This window comes from Tamandua tetradactyla, chromosome 6, assembly GCF_023851605.1.
Source record: "Tamandua tetradactyla isolate mTamTet1 chromosome 6, mTamTet1.pri, whole genome shotgun sequence".
NCBI lineage: Eukaryota > Metazoa > Chordata > Mammalia > Pilosa > Myrmecophagidae > Tamandua > Tamandua tetradactyla.
Genome location: NC_135332.1, coordinates 19,726,723 through 19,753,008, shown reverse-complemented (window position 1 = coordinate 19,753,008; position 26,286 = coordinate 19,726,723). Strand labels below are relative to the sequence as shown.

Below are 26,286 nucleotides of genomic sequence, written 5' to 3'. Positions count from 1 at the left end.
TGATTTCAGGCACTCTGCTTCTGGGTCCTGTTTAAACATACCCCTCACCCCTCCCTCTAATTGACCCAAAGTATTTCAATCTACCTGACTTTTACCCTCTATCTCCCCCTATTATTTATTTATTTATCTTTTTTTTTAACTCTCATCTGTCCATACTTGCTCTTCTCTTTAGAAGACACTTATAACCACTGACACCTCTAGCTCAGAAGTACAGAATGTTTACAAAGAAATGATAAAAAACGATCTCAACTAAAAACCATTAGTTATTTCAGTAGCTTGAGTCTTACAGAAATTGTTATTTCAGAACATGCAGAGGCAGCAAGAATCACCCAAAACCACACTTTATTCTGTGATCTTTATATTGCTCTGCTGTTACTCAAAGATGGAAGCAACACCAAACAGATGGAAATACTGTTAAAAAGAACAAAATGAGTTAAACAAGCATTTACACCTAATAAAAACAACAGGGCCTATGTCACACACTCCAAACACAAGGCTAAGGGCTCATGTTCTGGGTTTTTGTAAAAGCAAATGGGAAATTTGGAAGGATCAAAGTATTTCAATAGAAGAGCCATAAAAAGCCTCCAAAAGCAGAAAGTTCACACCATTTTAAATATAATTCATATATATATTTTTAAATCAAACACAATTAAATAGAATATGGTATAAGTACATGAATACTTCAGCTTTAGAAGAATAACAGAGGTGGTACATAGTACCAAAAACATACACAGCCTTTTTGCTTCTTCTGTTGATGAAACAGTGAGCCTCTATACAATCAAATATTGCAATGGAATAAATTCTCTATTCATTCAAGACTTTCCAAAGGACAAAGGTGATTATATATATATATTTATATATATATATATATTTTTTTTTTTTGCAAAGTCTGAGCAAAAGCAGTAACACCTAAGAGAGCTTTCCTTCTCTCAGGCAGAGGCCCGCGGTGAGGAACCCTCCGCTGTGAAGGGCTGCTGGAGTGTGCTCGCCTCGGGCAGCCCTGCCAAGTGGCTCTGCGGGCCAGATGCAGAAGCCGACTAAGCAGAAGGGCAGGGAGTGAGTATTTTACTGTCCTAAAGACAGAAAGAAAAAAGGCCACCAACTGCAAACTTCCCAGCTCACTGCAATGAGTGGGGGAAGCAGTCAAACGAAGCTGAGTGCTTTTCTACCCACCCCCACTGCATTCTTAGGGAAAAAAAATAGTACAATTTGGGAATAAACAATTTGTTCAAGGTACCCAGGGGAAAACTGGAGTGTTTGCTATTCTTTCTTTCTTTCTACATGTATTCTGAAAGCTAAGTAACCAGAGCCCAGAACACCAGAGAAGAAAGATCTAACGCTCCACGTGAACTAGAGCCATCTTTTCGTTAGCAGAGGGCTAACCTGGGAGAGCCTGATTTTACGAAGACTGCATCTCGGGGCAAATAAAATGTGAAAATTGTACTTTCTTTTTTGCCACCAAAAGGAAGGACAGTGTCACTGAGTCTTCTGTGACCTGTCATCTTCCTCCTACATTACAGCCTCTGTGAAGGAAGACTGCCCAGGGCACCCTCTGCCTCTTCCCCTGAAGACAAAGTGCCAGCGCCACATGGCCACGCTGAGCCACCTGGCTCACCTTTTCATTTTAGGAGGATAAAGCAAAGCACCTGTGGTACCTGCGCTTTGAAGCTCTAAAGGAATGTGCATCAGGGTTTCAGCTGTACGCTTACCTGTCTCCCACAATATTTGGCCCCGATCTAGCCTGGTGGGCTAAAACACTCTCATGAACGGGTTATTGCCATTGGAAAACTAACAACTTTCTAGCAATGTAAACAATGCCACTTAGTCTCTTTATGACTTTCACTGAGTGAACATCATGTGCATCAAGTACATCTACACACTCCTCGGTGTCAGGGTGGAAGTCCTGGATTGTCCGCTGCTCCTCCTCAGAACAACAGTGACAGATCAGTGAAAAAAAATACAGTGCTTTGTTTGCATTGGCTGCGTTGAAGAATCTTGAAGAATCCAACCAAAGGAAAAAAGTTCTCTTATTTTGCAAAAGCAGATTTCCTTTATCTGAGATTCTGAGTCACAGCTGAAAAAATTAAGACAGAAAAAGGTAAGGTACATTTCTAAAATCAGTGACATATCATCATTACAAATTAAGAAGGGAACCAACTCACAGTAAGTGCTGACTATATACCAGAGCTTAAGATAGGTGGAAGGGGACTATGGTCTTGTGAGGTAAAACACTACAATTATGCTTATTTACAGATGAACAAATGAAATGTCCAGAGATTCAGTAACTCACCTAAGGTCACATGGCAAAGATTAGTACCTAGACCTGCTTTTTTTTTTTTAACATGGGCAGGCACCGGGAAGTGAACCCAGGACTCCGGCATGGCAGGTGAGAGCTCTGCTTGCTGAGCCACTGTGGCCTGCCCTAGACTTGCTTTTATCTTTCTTTTCTTGGCATTAGAAATTAGAATGAGAAATATGCCCACTTCTTTTTTTAAACGTATCCCTTACCCTTCCCTTTAATTGACCCACAGTATTTCAGTCTACCCAGTTTTTATCCTTTATTTCCCCCTATTATTTATTTATTTATCCTTATTTATCTATCCATACCCTGGATAAAGAAAGCATCAGACACAAAGTTTTCACAATCACACAGTCACACTGTAAAAGCTGTATCATTATACAGTCTTCTTCCAGAATCAAGGCTACTGGAACACAGCTCTCCAGTTTCAGGTACTTCCCTCCAGCACTCTAATATACCTTAAACTAAAAAGGGATCTCTATATAATGGATATTAATAACCTCCAGAATAACCTTTTGACTCTGTTTGAAATCTCTCAACCACTGAGATTTTATTTTGTCTCATTCTCTCTTCCCCCTTTGGTCAAGAAGGCTTTCTCAATCCCTTGAGGCTGGGTCCTGGTTCATCCCAGAATTTCTGTCCCACAGTTGCCAGGGTGATTTACAGCCCTGGGAGTCACGTCCCTTGCACCGGGAAGGGCAGTGAGTTCGCCTGCTGAAGTTGGTTTAGACAGAGAGGCCACATCTGAGCTACAAAAGAGGTTCTCTGGGGCTCACTCTTAGGCCTAATTATAAGTAGGCTTGACCTGTCCTTTCAGGAAGAAGTTTCAGAGGGCTAAAAGATCTTAGCCCAAAGTTCGAGGGCTAAAATTCCCACCTTTGACAGAATAACTTGGCTTGTAAGCCTCAACCCTGCAGTATGCTCATAGGAGAGGAAAAGACATGTACACGGGCAGCCACTGAGCTGCTGTTTCTAACAGGGAAAGCCCAGAACCAGCCAAAATGGCTACATACAGAGGAGCCATTCAATGATGTCAAAGCCAGAACATGGAACATGCCACAGTCTTAAGGAAGAAAACTGCAACTGCGATCTACTAGTCCCCCAGATCCCTCCAGACCGAGCTCAGAGGTGGAGCCCCTCCTTTGCTTACAGCAGTGGTGAGGAAACACGGGCCCTGCTCTCTGTGAGACGGTATATATACACGTGAAACAATTAAGTAGCTATGCAGGCAGCTGACATTAAATTCTCAAATCCATCACGTAAGCCAACAAAGAACTGGGCCTTGAGAGCAAAGGGATATGAGCATGGGCTAAACAGGGTGGGCTCCTTCATGGACGCAGGACTTCACACATTCATGAAGGCACAGAACGAGGACGAAACCTTAAGAGGTTTTTTTGTCCAATTTCTCAGATTTAGTGAGAAGGAAATGAGGGATTGGGGAAGGAAAATAACTTGGAAAAGGTCACACAGATTGACCAAATATGGACTGAACTAGTTCTGCTAGTCCACTGCTTTTTTTTTTCACACCAATACACTGCTCATCCTTGAAGGATAAACAGGAAGAGACACCCTGGCCAACTTAAGAGCAGGCCTGGCTGACTTATAAAAACCTAATACAGCAAAATTAGGTTTCATTTTAGTTCTAAAAATGCAAATGCACATGATGACATCTGCACATCTAACTCAAAAGCCTTAATTTTAAACATCTGCTTTCCAAATGGTTTCTAAAGAACACTTTCATATTGTCAAACTTTTGATCATCAACATGATAAAAGGTATTCGCAAAAATAAGTACCTTGCACTTCATTGATACACCTTTATTTTGCTCTTTGCTATTTTAGGTTTGAGTGAGCCAGTGAAGATAAATATAGAAAAAAAATTATCACCCTTCCACAGGAAAAAGGACAGAGTCTGCAAAAGCAAACAGGGCTCTGGTGAGATGAAGAGGCTCGGTGAAAAGTTTGAAATTAAACTAAACTATGGTAATAACAAATCTTAAAATGGAGTAAAATGTCAGCTAGAAATCTGGCTAGGAAGGAATGATGCAAGGCTGAAATCAAAATCAAGCCCTCAAAACTACTAAGGTTATATGGTAGCTCATCTGAAAATATTTTTCTCTGATCCCTAATTTTTGTTTCACGTAAAAGCTAGAGGAGAAGCTGAATGCTTTCACAAGAAAATGAGCAGAAATTCTCCATGGAGTTTTTGTGAATTGACTCAAGTTAGATAAAAACTGCTGGAGGAATGGGGAGTGTTTGGCTTGAAGAAAAGACTGAGGGGGGGACTCAGTGGCTGCCTTCAACCTTCTAGAGGCCATACAGAGAAGGATCATACCTGACTTGTGTGGACCTATATTGGCCCAAACAGGAACCAGTTGGTGACGCTATAGAGAAACAGAAAATTAGTTTGCAGGAAGTCAGAATTTCCAAACAATTATAGATGTTTGACTTACAAGATGGCATGCTCATTAAATTTACTTCTTCCTCAAGTAAGACTTTTGTTTTTTAAAAAGCAAAAACATACATGAGTGGGAAAAATAGGCAAAGACAACAAAACTTCAGAAGCTGAAAATACAAAAGTGGTGAAGGAATTAGGAGACCCCAGAAAACTCAATCTTAAGACTTAAGTGGAAGAAGCTGAAAAGCAGCTTCTTACACTACAGGGTCCCTCCAGAGCTGGGGAATGGGTGGCACCAGTACCTGTGGCAAAGGATATGGGAGTGGGGCAAATATGCAGACTTGTTAAAAGACTGCTTTAGAAGTAATTAGATCCACTAACTGCAACTCAATGTTCTGCAACTCTGGTCAGCGAGATACTCCCATCACTAGCAGAAAAACGTGAGTGCTCTTCTCTGGGCGAAGGCACACCAGGCATGAGGGAGGCCGAGGCCACTGTACTGAAAATGGAGGTGAAGGAGGGGCTTAGACAGTGGATACTGAGACCTCGCTAGCTTCCTTCTTTTTGCTTTTAGAACACTGGCCTGGCCCTTTGTAGAGTTTTCTCTGGGGAATATGACCAGTCCAAAAAAGATAAAACTGAAAAAAAAACCTAAAAAAAAATTTCCAACATCAGGGTCCCCATGGAAACGCCCGGCTGGGTCCCCTACAGAAGACCACTGCTGACAAATTCCAACCACACATTCCAAGCTACCAAATAGTTTTCAGAACTTCACACCTACATATGAGTAGACAACCAGAGAACAACAGAAATCTGAAGAAAGCTTCTAACATAAAAGACACACAGAGAAGGGGTAAGAGAGAGAGAGGAAGGAACTTTAATGAAACAGAAGAAAACCTGGAGGAACTTGTAATCACCCTTAGAGAGACTACCAGAAGTACAGCATCTGAAAAACAAAACTATGCTATTTAAAAGCATCATTCAAAGGACAAAAAGCCTTTGAAAATTAAAAACATATTAGAAATAAAACAAATGGTAATTATTATTCACTAAATTATGTACATATATTGTATACCTTTTTCTGTATATATGCTACATTTCACACAAAAAAGAGAAGTATAAAAAATGCAATAGGAAGTTTGGAAATGTTCTAAGAAATGATCATGGTGATGAATACACAACTATGTGAAGAATCTGTGAGCCACTGATTGTGCACCAAGTACGGAATGTTCACATGTTAACATTCACAATGTGCATATCTTTGTATGTTGTTTTGTCAATAAAAACATTAAAAAAACATGCAATAGGAAGTTTGGAATACCTCCAGTTGGGAAAATCTCCCAGATCAAAACCCATAAAGGAAGAGAAAACAGAGATAAGACGCAATGAGAAGCAACACTCAGGAGGTCCTGTATTTGAGTAATAAGAATCCCAGAAAGAGAGAATAGAGGGGAAAAAAAGCGTGGTGGGGAGCAGAGAGAATTCAAGATAATATCCTGTATTTCCAGACTAAAGGGGTTTCCAAGCACAATGGAATAAAACTAGACCCATACCTAAAGGCTACTAGAAAATGACCTCTCCAAATTAAGCAAATAAACCAAGAAAGAAGATGAGATTCAGGAAACAGAGGAGCCCTGGATGAAGGATGTACACCAGGCAGAGGGGCGACCAGAGCTCGCCGGAAGGCTGCAGAGACCTCACTAAGAACACGCTGTGACAGGACCTGACGCCTCTGGGCATCCTGAGAGGACAGTCAGGAATCTGGTACCCGGGTTAGAGTTGCATCTGTGATAAATACATAGAAAACCAAATAGTTTTTCCTCCAGGAAAAACTATTTTTATCTCCAGGAAAAACAAAAATTCAGGAAAGGAAAACTAATCATAATATACTCTTGGCTCCACTATAAATCACATTTACCCAGTCACAATAATGCAGACACCGAGGACCGATTTAACCATTAGTGGAAGGACGAGTTGGAAAAAATGTATAGGTGGGGGAAGGAGTAACGAAAAACACCTGCCTCCTTATTTTTCATAGTAGGATGAATCAGAACCTAAAATGAAAGCATCAACAAAAACCACAGCACGTATTTGAAGAAATGGAGAGAAGTACTGAAAGATTTACAAAAAGGACTGCAGGTATGCCTCAGGATAGAAAACTGGGAGGGAGCGCGTGGTGGTTTGAAGCTGCATGTGACCCAGACAAGCCTGTCCTTAAATCTAACCCTTAAATCTAATTTCTGTGGGCGTCTATCCATTTTAAGAACCTTTTGATGAGGCTCCTTCAGTTAAGGTGTGACCCATGTCATTCAGGATGAGTCTTAATCCTCTCATGGAGTCCTTCATAAATGGAATGAATTATAAAGACAGAAGAAAAGAAGCCACAAAAGCAAGAAGCTGAAAGCAACACCACCAGGAAGAGGAGGGAGAGACCAGCAGACGCCACCATGTGCCTGGTCACGTGGCAGAAGAGAAAGTGCTGCTGGCAGCCAGTCTTCAGGAGGAAAGCATCCCGTGATGACGCCTTCGTCTGGACATTTGCACAGCCTTAGACTGCAGGCTAATACACTCCCACTGGTTAAGCCAACACATTTCACAGAATCTGCTTTGAGCAGCCTAGGAAACTAAAACAGAGGAAGGGAAGAATGCTGTTCTCCCTAACCTGCCTTGAGGACTACTGGCCACTGGATGTGGTTTATAACTTTTATAATAAAAACTGGGGGAATGGCAGAAATAATTATAGTTGTTTGATTTGCATTCAACAGGGCTGACGTTGAAGCTCAGGCTCTCGGCCACAGGAGCTGCTTAGGTAAACGGGATCACTTGCCAGGCCACAAGAGGAAAGTATAGCTAACTATGGTGAAGAACTTGTCCTCATGGCACCTACAGTCTTGTAGGGGCCATGTCCTAAATCAATAAAAATACAAATGCTGAAAAGGATCCATTGTAAAAATACTGTTCAGAGAGACAGAATAGGACAGCATGTGCAACACAGAAGCCTTCTTCCAGGAAGTTGCATTTAGACTGAGACCAAAAAGAAGGACTTAGCCATGCAAAGGGAAGCATGAACAGACAAGGACTGAAGGACCTAATGCAGGCCGTGGGTGTTCTAGTTTGCTAGCTGCCAGAATGCAACACACCAGAGATGGATTGGCTTTTAATAAAAGGGGATTTATTTTGTTGGTTCTTCAGAGGAAAGGCAGCTAACTTTCCACTGAGGTTCTTTCTTACGTGGAAGGCACAAGATGGTCTCTGCTGGTCTTCTCTCCAGGCCCCTGAGTTCCAACAACTTTCCCCAGGGTGACTTCTTTCTGCATCTCCAAAGGCCTGGGCTGAGCTGCAAGTGCTGAGATGAGGAATGCCGAGCTGCTAGCAGTGCTACGTTGCAATCTCTCATTTAAGCACCAGCCAATTAAGTCAAACATCACTCATTGCAGCAGACACGCCTCCTAGCTGACTGCAGATGTAATTGGCAACAGATGAGGTTCACGTACCGTTGGCTTATGTCCGCAGCAACAAGACTAGGTATGCTCACCTGGCCAAGTTGACAACTGAATCTAACTAACACAGTGGGGATACAGGTGGTGATCAGTGTTCCACCACTGGGGTCGGCAATAACTCGTTATTACTGAAAATTTCTTGTTCCATTATGCATGGTTTACTTTACTGCCACCTATATTGTTTCATAAATAAAATTAAAAAATAAAGTCAGAGGATAAAAAAATCAGAGTGGGGAAGCAGTCACAATTTATATAACTACTTTTTTAAAGGGACATAGGATGCTCAGTTTTGAGATAAAAACATATCTGTTACTTTCCTCTTAAAAAAAAAAAAGCACAGCCCAAAACAAGAAAAAATAGAAATAGTAAATATTAACCCTATCTTCTATGCAACTAGCAAACACCCATAATAAAATGCCAAACAAGCAGATGGAAGAATGTGAGACAAATGAGTAGGGCAAAGGTCAATCCCAGAGCCTGCAGAGTGATTGGCAGAACTATAGAACTATAGAAGTATAGAAGTGAGCCAATGTGCCCTTCAGAATCGTAAAAATTCAGGAATTCAGATACCAGGTTTGAAAGAGAAAGAGGTGAGGAGGGGATAGAAATCAGAGAAAGAGTTTGAAAGCAAGTCCCCACGCCATCCTAGCTGATAGTGTGACTGCCTGTCCTTGCCCACCCCTGCAGGAAACCAAACTTGAGGCCTATTTCCGAGGAAAACTCAATCAGAGGGGCTCCAGGTTCAGTGAGGTCCCACTCAGAGGAAAGCCCAGGAGAGATGCGCAAAGACGTAAAGAAGCTGCACACTGACTTCCGGGTCAAGATGGCGGCTTAACAACGTGCGCGTTTTAGTTCGTCCTCCAGAACAACTGCTAAATAACCAGAAACAGTACAGAACAGCTCCTGGGGCCACGTCAGTGACCAGACACACAGCGTACCCAAGTCTGGACCAGCTGGACCGGGTGCGAGCACCCCCCAAAACCGTGAGTTCCCAAAGCTGCAGCGGCCAGTGCCCCTCCCCCACAGGCTGCTTCCCAGAGGGGAAGGAAAGGACTTTACCAGCAGCAGTGACTGGGCACAATCAAACGCCAATTGTGGAACTAATTAACAAATTCTGACTACTAAAAATAGGCCCCCAGCTTAGGTGAACCCGATCAAAGTGGAGGTTGCTCATTTTTGCCCCGGCACCAAGGGGGCAGGACTGACAGAAAAAGGGGGGAAAAAAAAGAAGGAAACAGGTTTTAGTGGCTGTGTATCTACAAAGGCTTGACTGCCTCTGGATACAGTGGCAGGACTTTTCAGGCTGCAACTGCCCCAGGCATAGGCAGAAGTGAGCTTTTTTGGGGGCTTATCTGGATCCTGTGCCTTCCCCAGGGGAGGGGTGAAGTCCCACCCAGGTGGAATCCCTCCATCAAGGAATTCAGACACCAGTGCTTGGTAATTTGAAGCCATTAAAACCAGCCTACAACCTCTCCTCTGTCTCCAACAAACCCCCAGCCAAAGTTAAAGGTACCGCATCATCTTATGCTGGTGGGACCTGCAGTCAGACAAGCGCCACATACTGGGCAGGATAAGAAAAACAGAGTCCAGAGACTTCACAGGAAAGTCTTTCAACCTGCTGGGTCTCATGCTCAAGGAAAACCAACACAGGTGACTCTTTCCTCCTGATAGGAGGCCAGTTTGGTCTGGGAAAATCTGGCTGGGGTCTATAATATCTAAGCAGACCCTCCTAAGTGTGTGTGTGGGAAAGGTACCACACAAGCAGGGCAAGAAACAAGAAAACAACTGAAAAATTCTCCTCTGTTAAACAAAACCTAAGCTAAAGGTTCAGATAAAGTTGAACAGAATGTCAAAGAACAGATAGACAACAAATTCATCCAGCAAGAAAACCCTAGATAAAAGAAGTGAAAACAATCTCCAGAATAAACTAATTAAGGTAATTAAATGCCTAGACGCCAGCAAAAAATAACAAATCACACTAAGGAAATTGAAGATATGGCCCAGTCAAAGGAACAAATCAACAATTCAAATGACATACAGGAGCTGAAACAACTAATTCAGAATATACGAACAGACATGGAAAACCTCATCAAAAACCAGATCAATGAATTGAGGGAGGATATAAAAAAGGTAAGGAAGGAACAAAAAGAAGAAACTGACAACAAATCACAGAACTTATGGAATGAAAGACACAGTAGAAGAGATGAAAAAAACAATGGAAACCTACAATGGTAGATTTCGAGAGGCAGAACATAGGATTAATGAACCGGAGGACAGAACATCTGAAATCCAACAAGAAACAGAAACTATAGGAAAAAAAATGGAAAAATATGAGCAGGGACTCAGGGAATTGAAAGACAATATGAAGCGCATGAATATACGTGTTGTGGGTGTCCCAGAAGGAGAAGAGAATGGAAAAGGAGGAGAAAAACTAATGGAGGAAATTATCACTGAAAATTTCCCAACTCTTATGAAAGACTTAAAATTACAGATCCAAGAAGTGCAGTGTACCCCAAAGAGAACAGATCCAAATAGACATACTCCAAGACATTTAATAATCAGAATGTCCAAGGTCAAAGAGAAAGAGAGGATCTTGAAAGCAGCAAGAGAAAAGCAATCCATCACATACAAGGGAAGCCCAATAAGACTATGCGCAGATCTCTCAGCAGAAACCATGGAGGCGAGAAGACAGTGGGATAATATATTTAAATTATTAAAAGAGAAAAACTGCCAACCAAGAATTCTATATCCAGCAAAATTGTCCTTCAAAAATGAGGGAGAAATGAAAACACTTTCAGACAAAAAATCACTGAGAGAATTTGTGACCAAGAGACCAGCTCTGCAAGAAATACTAAAGGGAACACTAGAGACAGATACGAAGACAGAAGAGAGAGGTGTGGAGAAGAGTGTAGAAAGGAAGACTATGAGTAAAGGTAAAAGGAAGGAAAATTAGATATGACATATAAAATCCAGAAGGCAAAATAGTAGAAGAAAGTACTACCCATACAGTGATAACACTGAATGTTAATGGATTAAACTCTCCAATCAAAAGACATAGTCTGGCAGAATGGTTTAAAAAACAGGACCCATGTATATGCTGTCTCTACTCAAAGGTCACGAGACCAAGGACACAAATGGACATTTACATGTTTATAGCAGCATTATTAACAATTACCAAGTGATGGAAACTGCCAAAATGTCCATCAACAGACAGTTGACTAAACAAACTGTGACATTTACATAAGATGGAATATTATGCAGCTGTAAGACAGAATAAAGTTATGAAGTATGTACCAACATCAATGGACCTTAAGGACATTATGCTGAGTGTGATTAGCCAGAAACAAAAGGACAAATACTGTATGGTCTCACTGACATGAACTGACGTTAGTGAATAAACTTAGAATATTTCCCTGGTAACAGAGACCATCAGGAGATAGAAATAGGGTGAGATACTGGGTGATTGGAGCTGAAGGGCTACAGATTGTGCAACAGGACTGAATATAAAAACTCAGAAATGGACAGCACAATACTACCTAACAGTAATGTAATTATGTTAAAACACTGAATGAACCTGCATGTGAGAATGATAGAGGGAGGAGGACTGGGGACATAAATGAAATCAGAAAGAAAGATAGATGGTAAAGATCGAGATGGTATAATCTAGGAATGCCTAGAGTGTATAATAATAGTGAAATGTATAATGTACAAATTTAAGAAATGTTTTTGCCTGAGGAAGAACAAAGCAATGTCATTATTGTAGGGTGTTGAAAATAGATAATTAATACTTTAAAATGTCACCTTATGTGTGAGACTAAAGCAAAAAATGTTTATTTGTTACAAAATTTATATTTTGACTAGAGCATTTCCTAATATAACTCATGTAGATAGTTTGACTGAATGTCATAAGTACTTGGAATCTCAGGTAGCATATGAGATTTTGTTGGTTTTCCAGAGTGATGCCCCGATGAATCCCAGAGTGATTTGATCAGTGACTGGAAAAGTATTTGCAAGCCCCCTTCGGGGAATGGTGAGAGTGGGGAGAAATTCAACTTCCCCAAGTTGAATTCTTGATATTCTCACAAGCAGTGTGGACAACCAAAGCTATAGGCTGAGCCCCCAGGCTTGGGGTTTGTTCACATGAAACTTAACCCCACAAAGGATAGGTCAAGTCTACTTAAAATTTAGGCCTAAGAGTCACCCCCAAGAGAACCTCTTTTGTTGCTCAGATGTGGCCTCTCTCTCCAGCCAACACAACGAGCAGTCTCACCACCCTCCCCCTCTCTGCGTGGGACATGACTCCCAGGGGTGTGGACCTTCCTGGCAACGTGGGACAGAGATCCTGGAATGAGCTGAGACTCAGCAGCAAGGGACTGAGAAAAAAACCTAGAATGAGCTGAGAATTAACATCAAGGGATTGAGAGAACCTTCTCGACCAAAGGGGGAAGAGTGAAATGAGACTAAGTGTCAAGGGCTGAGAGATTCCAAACAGAGTTGAGAGGTTATCCTGGAGGTTATTCTTATGCATTAAGTAGATATCACCTTGTTCAAGATGTAGTGGAGAGACTGGAGGGAACTGCCTGAAAATGTAGAGCTGTGTTCCAGTAGCCATGTTTCTTGATGATGGTTGAACAATGATATAGCTTTCACAATGAGACTCTGCGAATGTGAAAACCTTGTGTCTGATGCTCCTTTTAGCTACTATATCAGCAGAAGAGTAGAACATATGGAATAAAAATAAATAATAGGGGGAACAAATGTTAAAATAAATTTAGTTTGAAATGCTAGTGGTAAATGAAAGCGAGGGGTAAGGGGTATGGTATGTATAATCTTTTTTTTTCTCTGTTATTTTATTTCTTTTTCTAAATTGATGCAAATGTTCTAAGAAATGATGAATATGCAACTATGTGATGATATTAAGAATTACCGATTGTATATGTAGAATGGAATGATCTCTTAATGTTTTTTTTTTTAGAGGTGAAATTAAGCGGTTTAATGGGGTCAGAGCAAGGAAGATTCACTTGATCCCTCTCCAAATCCCACCCCAGATGTGCACTGAGAACCTGGAAGACTAGTTCAGCCAGTGTGACCCTCAGGCTTACTCGAAGACTCAGGAATCCCTCCAGAACAATTGCAAAGGAAGTCTTGAGGGTACAGATGAAGGAGGGACAGGACCCATGGTGATGACCTGCTAATTGCACAGTCCCCAGGAACAGACTGAAGCGGAATGGGAGAGAGGCTCAGCACCGCTGTTCAGCTCCTTCAGGGCAGCTGCTTGGTCTTCTGCTGGAATGGCTCAGGAGTGACCGTTGTGGGGCATGGCTCAGGCACCGTGGGTTGGCAAGGCTCAGGCACCATGGGTTGGCAAGGCTCAGGCACCGTGGGCTGGCATGGCTCAGGCACCTTGGGTTGGCAAGGCTCAGGCACCTTGGGTTGGCATGGCTCCTTGGTGTTAGGGACACACGGCTCCTGTGGAGGAGGCTGGCAGGGCTGTTTCACCTGTTGCTGCTGAAGCTGAGGGGGTGGGATGCAGGGCTGCTTCTGCTGCTGGGAATTCATGCTTCAAAGGTGGCTGGACTGGTACACAGAGAAGAAGGGGTTGTCTGGTGGCTCAGGTCTGTGTGAAGTCAGTGGCCTGATGGCTTTTTATACAATGCAGGAGCCCTGCCTTAAGGAAATATGATCACCTTGGGATCACCTCTGTTTTCATTCCTTGACATGACTCATCTCACTTCCCTCAGTCATCCGCTGGCTTACCTTTTGTGATGAAAACCACCCACTTGATATTTTTTTGGTCCTGGCTCTGACAATGATGTCACCTGGGCCTTAGTCCCCACCTGCTGTCCTCCCCTTTAGACCCAGGGACAGGGTTTGGATTGCGGGGAGTGTGAGCAGAAGACTTCTTGGAGTGTTTAGTGGGCTAAACTTGGAGGAAGATCCAAGTTCTTTCATGGCCTTATCACCTGCTGCTCCTTTTCATGGTTGGGATGGCTATTTCCCAGTGCCCTGTGGGGGCAAAATCCTCTTAATGTTTTGTTTGTTAATTTTTTTAATTAATAAAAAAAGTTTAAAAAAAAAAAAAAAGAAGCTGCACACTGAATGAGATGGGCTGTCCCCACTCCTTCCAGGCCCTTCCTTTCCGCTCCAGAAGGGTAGAGCTAGGCATCACACAGGGAGATTCTTTTCACAAAAATTTACCCACCAAGTTACCATTTTCTTTGTGTAGATCAGTATTTCTACATGGTATCACTCCACCTACCTGAAGAACTTTCTTAAGATTTATGCTGTGAATGGATTCTCTCAGCTATTGTTTGAAAGATAAATGTCTTTATCTTAACTTCATTTTTAAAAAATAGCTTCACTGTTTAGATTGATGGTCTTTAACCTCCGTTAATTTAAAGGTGGTGCTTAAACTGTCTTCTGGCTTGCACAGATTCTGACAAGAAGTTGGTTCTGCTCACTTTTGTTTGCCTGTATGTAATGTCTCTGTGGTAGTTAGGTTCAGGCATCAACTTGGCCAGGTGAAGGTGCCTAGTTCTATTGCTGTGGACATGAGCCAATGGCATGTGAACCTCATCTGTCTCTGATTACAGCTGCAGTCGGCTAGGAGGCGTGCCTGCTGCAATGAATGATGTCTGACTTAATTGGCTGGTGCTTAAATGAGAGAGCACAATGTAGCACAGCCCAAGCAGCTCAGCACACCTCATCTCAGCACTCGCAGCTAAGCCCAGGCCATTGGAGATGCAGAAAGGAATCACCCAGGGGAAACTTGTTGAACCTGGAGCCTGGAGAGAAGGCCAGCAGAGATTGCTCTGTGCCATCCCGCATAAGAAAGAACCTCACTTGAAAGTTAGCTGCCTTTCCTTTGAAGAACTATATATTTTTAACTAAATAAATCCCCTTTTGTTAAAAGTCAATCCATCTCTGGTGTGTTGCACTCAGGCAGCTTTGGTAGACTAGAACAGTCTCTTTCTCTGGCTATTTTTAAGATCTTCTCTTTATTACTGACTTTTAGCAATTTGATATAATATGCATTGGTATGTTGTATCTTTAGTTTTATTTTGCCTGTTGAGCTGTGGGTTTACAGTTTTCATCACATCTGCAAATTTTTCAAAAATTTTTTTCTGTCTATGCTCCCTTTGTCTGGGACTCAAATTAAACATATATGAGATTTCTTGATATTACCCCATATTCCCGGAGTCTCTGACTTCATTTTTTTCTTCACAGTCTTTTTTCTCTTTGTGCTTTATTTTGGATAATTTCCATTGTTTTTCACTGCTCTTTCCTTTGGATGTTTCTAATCTGCTGTTACTACCATGCAATTGTATTTTTTTTCATTTCAGATACCAAACTCTTTATTTTCAGAGGTTCCATTTAGGTCATTTTTATGTATCTCCAATCTCTATCCTCATTATATCCATGTTTTGATATTCATGAACATATTTTAATATTTAAAATAGCCATTTTAAGCATTATCTGTAAATCAATCTTATTTGTCAATTCTGGCTCTGTTTCTAAAGACTGAGGTTTCTTCTGGTGATGGGCCAGGGTTTTCTGCTTCCTGGCAGATGTGGTCATTTTTTATTAGATGACAGACACTGTGAGCTGTGTTCCTTTAAAGAAAAGGGTTAGCCTTTGTTCTGGTATGCAGTTAAGTTGCTTACAGATCCCTCTGATTAAGTGCTTTAAATTTAGTCTAGGGCCAATTTAGCTCCAGTATGAAAGCGTAACTTTCAAAAGACAGTAACCAATACACTTGTGCACTACAAGGTATCTCCATTCTGGCCTGTAGCAAGGCAAACTATTGCTAGCCTCATGTTCCAGGAATTGTCCAGGCTACTATCTTATTTTCCGGTAGTTTTTTTCCATGGCTGTGTGCATTTTTACCCTATGCAGGCTCATGTCAGTATTCAGTCAAAGACTCTCTCATTATATAGCTCTGGAGCTCTCTTTCTGTGCCACTCCCTCATTTCTGGTATCCTGTCCTATAACTTCTAGCCCCACCTTGGGCTCTCCAACCTTCAATTTCTCACTCCTTAATTCAGCAAGATGACCAGGTTCTGTGTGGTTATTCTTACCTGTGCTTTGGAAGATGCTTTTAGGCAGTGAGGGCCTACCTCAATATAACCCTTCTTTCAAAGAGTACAAACCTGTACTGCCTATTGTTCAATGTCTGGACATAGTTGTTTCATTTAGTTATCAGTCTTCTACTTGTTTGAGAGGGCAATTCCAACAACAGTTTATCCTTCAAAGCCAGAAGAAGTCCCCTTATGTTATACACAAACACACACACACACACCTTGAATCTAATCTATATATCTATACTTTGCATATATTTTATACACACACACAAACACACCTTGAATCTAATTTTCAGTTCGACACAAATTAGATATGACCACAAGTCATCCTTACCTGTGTAGATTTCTCTAATGGCTGATCATACTGTGCTTGCTGCATGACATCACTGACTATCATCTTAGCAATCTTCCAAGCTAACTCTTCTTGGGCCTGAAAGAAGTAATTAAAAATGTTCATAATAGTTATTTATTAGAAGAATCAAGAAGCACATTATCACTGCTCTGAAAATGCTTGTGTGTGCCTATCATCTCTCATTATCAGCATAAGCTGTACACCTGCACATATGAAAGGACTCGGGCTGCCCCAGCTGTGATATCTACACGGCATACAATGCCTTCCAGAGTCAGCTACTGGATTCTCAACACCAGGACTATCTTCATGTTGAACTGGACAAAATAAACACTCTTCTTTCTCCGGTCCCATTTCTCAATTAATGTACTTAAATATTTAAAAAAATCAAGCTTCCCCTTCTGAAAGTAACACTTTCAGAGGGAAACATTTGAGCTTTTGTTTCTTTACTGGTTATGATGCTTAATCATTTATGTAACTTGAATGCATGTGTAATGTCCAGCGATCAGAGTCTCTGGACTGAAGGTGTCACCACTGCTATCAGCAGGCAACTGTGAGATGCGAATGACAGCCCATCCCTTCTTGTTCCATTCTGGACAAGGGAGCATCGATGTGCTGCCTGCTTACACATGGGAACTAAAGAGGAAACTTGAAACCTTACTTAGACAAGGTGGCACTTATAAATAGCAATCTTTTATCACTAAAGTAGAACTTACCTCATCAGTATTTCCTTGCACCCATTTCTTCATAGCTTGTGAGAACATGGATCCTAATAAACAAAGCCAAAATTGAATGTAGATTTCATGTATTATTTTACATTAAAAAAGGCTATTTTTAAAAAGCTGTTACTTCCAGACAAGGATATTCTTTTGTTGCATAATTCAATTCAAAACATTAAAAGGTATGCTATCATTAATAAAAACTGATATTTTTTCCCCTAACAGGGTAGTTAACTTTGAAAAACTTGTGAAAACTGTTTTAGTGATATAGATTTTTTCTACTTTCCTCATTTGATGAAAGAAACCTTCATTTGGTGTTATATTTGCAGCAACCATTTCAAAAACAAAATAAAACACTGACTAGCAATACACTGGAAGATGTCAACCTACCAAAACTTCCAGGCCAGTGCCTACAGAAAAGGGCTGCCAACACAGATGCTGCTGCTACAGGCTCAGTGGGTGGGTTGGTATAAATTAAGCTAGGTGAAGCAGAATTTTAACTAGCCATGCACTACTGAAGCCAGTTTTACTTTACATTCCTAGGACACAAAGCCTACCTACTGAGGAAGGACTAAAGAAGAAGCCTAGCCTCCATTTCCACGAATGATATTCTTTTATTAGTTCAAATAGGCCCACTTACTTAACCTTTCCTTAAACCAAATGAATTACTGTTAGCAGATTATTTATTGAGGTAACATCCTGATTAATTCAATGATTGGGACAGAACTATACATAGTATTCTTGAAAAATATAAAACCTAAATCCTTTTGCCTCATTAATCCTTATTTGCTAAAGGTGTGAATACTAATCCAGTCAATTTTTACTGCCAAGCAGACTCAACAGGGCCACGATATTAAATGCTCTACCTAAAGAACCAGAAGATTGCCATGGCAGGGACTTTTCACAGTTCCTTCTCGTCAGACTTTCTCCCAGATGATATGAGTATCAGTTTTTAAATGACCTTCCTTTCCCTGAAATCAAGGTTCTCATAATCTCAGAAGGCTCCTATATATACCCTTCACAAAACTCAACACTTTTACTGGTGCTCTATTAATTATCAGGGTTTGAAAACACAAATTAAACAATAAGCTTGTGGGCATTTCAAATCTGCAGAGACCCAGAGGATCCCTTTGGGTTGCCAGGACATTTTGGTGTGACTTGTGCAGTGGTAAACCGTAAAACTGAACTCTTCTGAAAACAAGAACAATTCAGAGAAACACTTGTAAAAGACCGGAGTTTTGGGAAAACCAAAAACTAATAAGAAGCCAAGTGACTGAAGAAAACAGAATGCAACAGTTTCAAATAGAAACTGTTAAAAAGTTAAAAAGAATACGGAACAGAAGATAAAGGAACAGAAGACCAGACAAAGCAAGGGAAAAATTGGAAGGCCAAATTATATGAAAAAACTACTAAGGGTGGCTTCATAGGTAAAGAACTGTAGATTATACACCTTATGGATTTCACACAAAAGATCATAGACAAATGCAAAGAAACGAAGGCATCTGATGCAAACAGAGATTCTAGAAAAGCAGGAGAAAGGGGTAATGAAGAAAATCTTTATGAAAGAGCTACACCTCCTCTCCAGAATCCCTGGGGAGGACGGATGGGTTACGCGGATGCTCAGCATGGTAAGAAGGACGACTCACTGGATCTGCTGGAGGCAGATAAAAATCCTTAGGGAGCCTTTTCCTTAGTCCTGCTAACGAAATCGTTTATTTGCTGAAGGTAGGAGAAAATAACTGCAGTGCCAGCAGAGGGAAGAAGAAAAGGAAGCCCTCAAAAGGCCAACAGGGCCCAATGTCTTCATGTTGTACACGAAGACATTTGTCAAAATGAGGCCTGACAACTTGTTGGATTATTTTGCCTTTACCTGAGATAAAGAGCTGAGAAACATGCAAACTGAAAACTTTACGGATGCTGTGAGAACAGATGATAAATCGGAGAACAAAATGAGAAAACATAAAGGAAAAGCAAAAGGCTATGTGAGTAAGCAAGACTTGCCAAGCTCTGATGAAAAAAAGAAAAGAAAAGAAAAATTCAAAAGATGGAGTACAGGAAGAAAATAGAAGTGGAGATGTTGTTGGGGGCCTTTTCCACCAGGACTAGAAGCCAAGGCACCGTCATGTACTGCTGCCCAGAGTAGCAAAGAGGACGCCACCATTCAGGAGAGGAAGGATGCCAAGCATGGAGTATCATAGGTCCAGGAGTGGGAAAGAGGAAAATACTTTTCCTTTGGACACTAGTCAAAGAGCCAGTGAGACGCTCTCTGAGCTGAGAGATGCACCAGTGTGTCCCACCAACGGATTACTTTTGTGGGTCAAAAAATAACTGGCTCTTTCGGCAGCTGGGTGTGAGGCAGAGCTGGACCTGCAGAGGGATGCAGGACAGTGTGTGGGCTGGAGTCACGGACCCAGCTTTTCACACCCCTCCCACCTGTGCTCATGACAACCTGCCACAAGTCCCCATGGTCACCCCTGAAATGCTGATGATATACCCTCATAAACAAATGATATGAGCTTATATGTATTTAAACTTGAGTTGTACCCCTTATGGTGCCTTCCTCCTCCAGAGGGGAGAAAAATAACCTTAACGTCTGAATTGTAACTTTCTTTTCCTGTCCTTTCCCCATGTGCCACAAGCTTCAGGGTAAATTTGTCAGTAAGAAAGAAATTGAATTTTTATTCTGGGGGGAAACAAAACAAAACTGTAAGCTTGTAAACGACAGACATGATTTCCAGCAACCTTCAGTAAGTAAGGAAAGGAAAGGAGAGGAAGGGAGCTGAACTGCAGACAACTGTCGTCAGAAGGGCATTCTGCACCAAGGCCCTGAACTGCTATTTGTCTGCTGTGTGATCCCTACTAGGTCCCTAATCCCTATTTCTCAATTTCCTCATCTGCAGAGTAAGGAAGTGGTACACGCAGCCACATCACCTAAGATTTGTACAAGGCTGAAAGTGCTTATGAATCTCCAGTAAGGTGTGGTGTCAGAGCATCCTCAAAAGAAGTCTTTTGGATAAGAGAATCAACTGCCTATGTCACTGTACAAGGGTCAACCAAATCTTTTAAAAATGACTCTGTTCTCGAAATCAATATGATTCATAATCTTAAGACACAGATAACCTCAGATGACACTTTAAAGGCCCAATCTATTAGTTCAATCAATGAATATTTAATGCCTGACTACTATGTGCCAGGTATAATTTTAGAAGTGGGAATATAGTGCCAAGCAGATAGACAAAATCCCTGCTCTCATGGAGGTAATATTCTAGCTACGAAGGGAAATACAATATAAAGAGGCATGCAAATACAAGAGCAAGATAATTTCAAGCAGTGATTAAGAAAATAAAGAAGTGGCATATTCGTGGTGTTGGTTAGTTTAGGTCAGGTGTGCTGGGGTGTGGGGAAGGCCTCTCTGAAGAGACCATATTTGGGAGGAGAAGAAGATCTGGTAGCAGGCCCTTGATGGCAGAGGAAACAGCAAACGTAAAGGTCCAGAAAAGGGTGATGGATAAAGGCTATCACTTGTGCTGAGCAAAGTCAACCGTGGAAATCTGAAGATGGTCGGAGTATTAGATGAAACAGAAATTTATTGAAATGGAAAAATGGGTTTCATTAATAGCCCCTTCCTACTCATAGGTATAAGAAGTTAAAAAAGAACATATTCAGTATGGTTTCTTTCTGCTAAACAAACAAAACCTCAGTCATGATACACACACACACACACACACACACATATACACATATGCATAGAAAACAATACAAAAGGATACACACCAAAGGATTAACAGCAGTGGCTGCTGGATGCTGAGAATGTGGTCACGTTTTGACTTTTATTTTCCTGTTTTACTTTTGTTCAATGTACATGTAACACTTCAAAAACAATACAAGAGAATTTAAAAATAAATATAAAAGGAATCATAAAATATACACTGTTCTATCAATTTTCCCACTTGATACATTTTAGACAACTTTTCAAATTAGTAAATATGGTTCTACCTCATTTAAGCAGTAAATCATTGCAGTACACTATGTAGAACAACCAGAAAATTTATTTAACCAGTCCAACTGATGAGCCTTTTCATTCTTTTACTACAAACAATGTTCCAATAAACATCCATGTACAAATATCTTGGGCTACTTTTATAAATACATTCATTGGGCAAATTAAAATGACTGGGTAATTGTCAGGAAAACACTCTACTTTTATGGAAAAGGTCAGAACTGAGGTCACAAGGAAGTGCCAATTTACTCTGAAGAATCTAACTAGAATGATTCTGATGTGTTGGGTAGGTGTATAAACGGACCAAAACCATACACAATATTTTTCTTTAGGTGGTAGGATTTTAAGTGACCACTAACCGTGTATACCAAAGTTAAATATCTTTTTTTTTTTATGAATTCTTATAGCACTTTGTTCAGACTTGCATTTAGTAATGCTTACTAAGAAACTAGTAAGTACTAGGTAGAGTTTTAGGTACCCTCATGGGACTTATCCTAGTGGGAGAAAGAGAGTAAATATAAAACAAAACCACAGAGTATAATAAATGCTGTGATGGAAAACAACACTGATGGAGAAAATGGTCAGATACTATTTTCCTAGATATCTAGGAAATCTGATTGCTTTTTTGCCACACCTGCTTTTGTTCTTGCTCTTTATATCACAAACTGCTGTTATCATTATTACCATTTTCTTTGCTGAACCATTTATGAGTGAATAGCAGACATCATGATCCTTCAAATATTTCAGAATGGATGGCCAGACACTTTTAACATGATGGTTAGAGAAGCCCTCTCTCTAAAGAGGCAGAAGTAAAGACCACATAGGTAAGAAAGAGTTGGCCTTGAAAAGTCTGAGGTCTGAGAGTTCCAGGCAGAGGGAATACAAGCATAACAGGTTATGAAGGAGGAAAGAACTTGGCTTGTTCAAGAAACTGAAAGTTGGCAGTGTAATTGCAACAAAAAGAGGAAGGGGGAGAGTCACGCCAAATAAAGTGGACACGGCATCGCTGACAAGACACAGGGCTTACTGGGCTATGGTAATAACTTAAATGTTGTTCAAAAAAAGTGGCAAACCACTGAAGGCTTTTATTCCAGGAAATGATACAACCTGACCCATACTTAAAAAGACTAATCTGGATACTTTCTGAACTAGAGAGGCAAGAAAAGAAACAAGAACACTGGTTAGGAGTCAACTACAGCAGCCTAGGCAAAAGGCGTTGGTAACCTGGACTCAAGAGGCACTGGCAAATAGGAAGTGAAGGTATCTGAGATACGTTTTGGCAGAATCAACAAAGAACCACTGATGGAGGTATGCGGGGCTGAAGGAAAGAGGAGAGTCAAGGACTCCCTGACTGAGATGGGCAGTGATATGATCTGAGATAGAGAAGATTTGATTAGAAAAGATTTTGTGGGAGCTATCAATTATTTTGATTATATTAAGTTGTGGATCCCTAGAGACAGTCAAGCTAAGATGTAAATCAAGTAAATGTGATTCTGAAAGGCCTGGGCTGAAGTCCCGAATTTGGGATAATCAGCACTGAAAGCCAGGAGATCAGAAAGATCATCTTGGGAGAAAGTGCAGATGTGGAAGGGAGACTGCTAGGACACATAGGGGTGGGGGTGAGGAAGGGGGAAGAAGCTGGAGGGCATGGTGTCAAGGAAGGCAAAAGAAAAGTTTTTTTTTAAGGAGAGAGTGGATAATAGTGCTGGGCCGAAAGGGCAAAACATATGATGATTATAAAAGCAACCACTGGACTTGGAAACACAGAGGTGGCTGATGATCTTGTCCTTTAATAAGGAGTAGATGAAAGCACAAAGAACTGGGTTGGGCAGAGATGTGTGTGACTGGATGAAGACACATTAAACGTGAAAAAATGGCCCTCTTTTGGGGACTGGGGATGGGAGGTATCAGAGAAGACTTCATGCCTTATCCTGTAACTAAAATTTATTTTAAATGTACAAAATAAAGTAAATTGGAAATGAAGAGTTATTAACAGAGCTTTGTGTAAGGTTCAAAAGAGGAGTGGGGATATAGCTGGAGAAAGGATGTGAGGTCAAGTGTTTTGTAACAAAAGAGTGGGAGATACTATAATTTGTTCGTACCCCACAAGAAATAATCTAGTAGAGAGAGAGAAAAAAACAGATGATTCAGGACTGACAAGGATAATCAAAGGAGCAACACGTTTGAGGTAGGCAAGAAGGGATGCACTAGTGAAGACACTAGAAACCAAAGAGACATTCCTTGCATCATAGTTCAAGAAAGAAGACAGGGAGAGAAAGAGGTAGGAAGGATGCAGACTTGGTAGGGGGCAGGGGAGGGAGCTCATCTCATGGCTGCTCTTCTCAGAATGAAGGATGGTGCAGGCCATCAGCTGACAGCGAAACAGGTCACCGAACAGAGGAGCTTTGAGGAACAAGAAGAGATAAAACAGTTTGAAAAGGCAGGCTTATTAGAAAAGAATAGTAGGATGGCTAAGGAAAGTTGCAAGTCCATTTGAGGCCTGCACTAGGCAATTCAAACCAAGTCAATCCATCCAGTGTTGCAATTTTTCTACAGCAACATTTAGCTGCTTCTTACACTATTAAAATTGTTTGTTTACAAATCTGCCTCTCCCCACTGGACTAGGTGCTACTGGAAAGCAGAGACTATACCTGGTATTTGTATCTTTGGTGTTTAGCACAGTACCTAATATAAAGGAATCACTCAAATGCCTACTGAGTAATGAATTGAATTTCTAGGCCCCTAAAAAAGATACTCCAAAAATTCTCGACCAAAAACACATGTCTAGAAAACTGAAGCATCAGGATATATGGATGTGTTTAAACAAAGTGTGAATTATTCTCCATTATTGTATGTAGGCAGGTCTCAAATCAATAACGCAAGTAGCTTGGCAGACGGGCTTGTGGGCGGAGAGAGAATCCTGCTGCATCCATCTTCCAGTATTGTTCTCCCACTCAACCCAATTCATGACTGCCATCATCCCTGACCCAGGTGATGGATGGGAAGAACATTGTTTTCCTGCTTCTCCTCTAAAACACCTTACATTCTACTTTCCAAACAGCTGCTAGAGCATTCCCTTTAAAACATCTATCAGATCATGTGACTTCCCTGCTCCACCTTTCAAAGGGCTTCAGGTAACCAACCAGCCTCCCCTACCATGCACCACTCACCCCTCATGGGCTGAATCCCACCTGCTACCATGACATGGTCAAGTCCTAAACCCTGGTTCTATGGGTATGGACGTATTTGTAAATAGGACCTTCGAAGATTCTATCTGGACGAGGTCAAACTGAACCAGGGTGGGCCATACTCCAATATATGGCTGAAGTCCTTGTAAGTAGAAAAATATTCAGACATAATATCAGTCAGGAGAAGTGAGTAGAAACTGGAGGATGAGACTGGAAGAGAGATAGATCACCATGTGATGGAGAACTGGGAAGCCATCGCCAGAACCCTTCAGAAGGTGGGAGAAAGCGTGGCCTGCTGACACCCTGATATTGGACGTCTGGCCTCCAGAACTGTGAGCCAATAAGCTCCTGGTGTTCAAGCCAAGCAGCGTGTGGCATTCATCACAGCAGCCCTGTCAGGCCGAGACAGTTGACTCCAGTCACAGTGGTCTTGCTGCTCCCTGACGACACTCACCTTTCCAGCTTAAGGGCCTGTCTTCTTATTCCTTCTGCCATGAACACTCTTCCTCTAGAGATTGGCACTCTTCCTGGCTCTGCTCAAGTCTCTGCTCAAAATGCTGCCTCTTCAGTGAGGCCTTCTCTGAACACCGCCACTAGAACAGCACTGCCTTCCACACCCCTAGTCCTTAAATACACACTGCATTTGCTGATTTTTGTCTCTTCCACTACAGTATACATTCCATGAGGGCAGGGATTTTGTTTTCCTCTCAGCATTTAGAACAGCAGATGCACAGGGCAGGTACTCTATGTGTTCTATTTTTTAGTATCACTGAATGAATAACATGAAGAGACTGAATGAACAGAAGAGGCAGAGATAGTGGTTGGGAAAAAGTTTCTTCTATTTTTGTTAAGTACTTATAATGTATCTTAATTCACATAAAACCAACAAAACAAACGACTCTCAACACCTATATTCTGGAGTAACAGCAACTACATGAGCTGCCAGAGTATAAGACCAGCTTAAAAACAGCTTAGGGATTTTTTATTTACACTGTGCCTTCAACCCTGGAGACCCCATTGACCTTACTGGTAGAACCTACCTGATAACCCTGTAGAACCCTTCCCGGCCAATACCACACAGAGGTCATCTAGCACTTCCTCTGTTTTAAGGCCACCAGTGGTATTAAATTTAACCCCCAAAAGGGCTTATCACTATTAGACTGTTTCTTGATCAAGGGATCAGTATCTTCTAACCTGTCCAATGAATACTAGTGCACCAAGGCACTCAAAAATTGTCTACTGAATGAACTGTGTAGAATGTCCTTCAAATTTTTACAGTGTTCCCATGTGTGTACCCAAGACTTCTCTGGCAAAACAGGAAATGAAATCAATTATTTGGATAAATTAATAAGGTCAACTAGGTAACAGGTCCTTTTTAGGTCTAAATTACTTCAACAAGTATTGCATTTTTTGCTTACTCTGTCAATGTATTTTTGACCAAGAACTAGATCATTCATCAGAAAAAGACTGGTACAATTCATCACTCAAATAATAGTTGCATTGATCTATAGATTCAACACAGTTCAATTAAAATTCCAACAACCTACTTTGAAGATATGGAAAAGCTAACTACCAAATTCATCTGGAAGGGAAAGAGACTCTGAATGGCTGAAAGCATCCTAAAGAAGAACAAAGTGGGAGGATTAACACTTCCTGATTTTAAAACCTATTATAAAGCCACTGTGGTCAAAATAGCATGGTACTGGCACAAAGACAGAAGCATTGACCAATGGAGTTGAATTGAGAGTGCAGA

General features: G+C 41.2%; 1 protein-coding gene and 1 pseudogene across 2 annotated transcripts in view; one reads left to right on the top strand and one right to left on the bottom strand.

The window, feature by feature from the left end:
• Positions 1-296: 296 nt before the first annotated feature.
• Positions 297-26,286, bottom strand: part of AKAP10 (A-kinase anchoring protein 10) — a 96,841-nt gene continuing 70,851 nt past the window's right edge. For both annotated transcript variants that reach the window (XM_077163999.1, XM_077164000.1), the window contains 3 exons: positions 17,343-17,395; positions 16,612-16,707; positions 297-2,074 (listed from right to left, as the gene is read on the bottom strand). In XM_077163999.1, coding sequence (XP_077020114.1) covers positions 2,069-2,074; positions 16,612-16,707; positions 17,343-17,395 — 155 coding nt within the window. In that variant the 3' untranslated portion in view covers positions 297-2,068. The remainder of the gene's footprint in view (positions 2,075-16,611; positions 16,708-17,342; positions 17,396-26,286) is intronic.
• LOC143685603 (coiled-coil domain-containing protein 174 pseudogene) lies at positions 17,724-19,699 on the top strand (annotated as a pseudogene).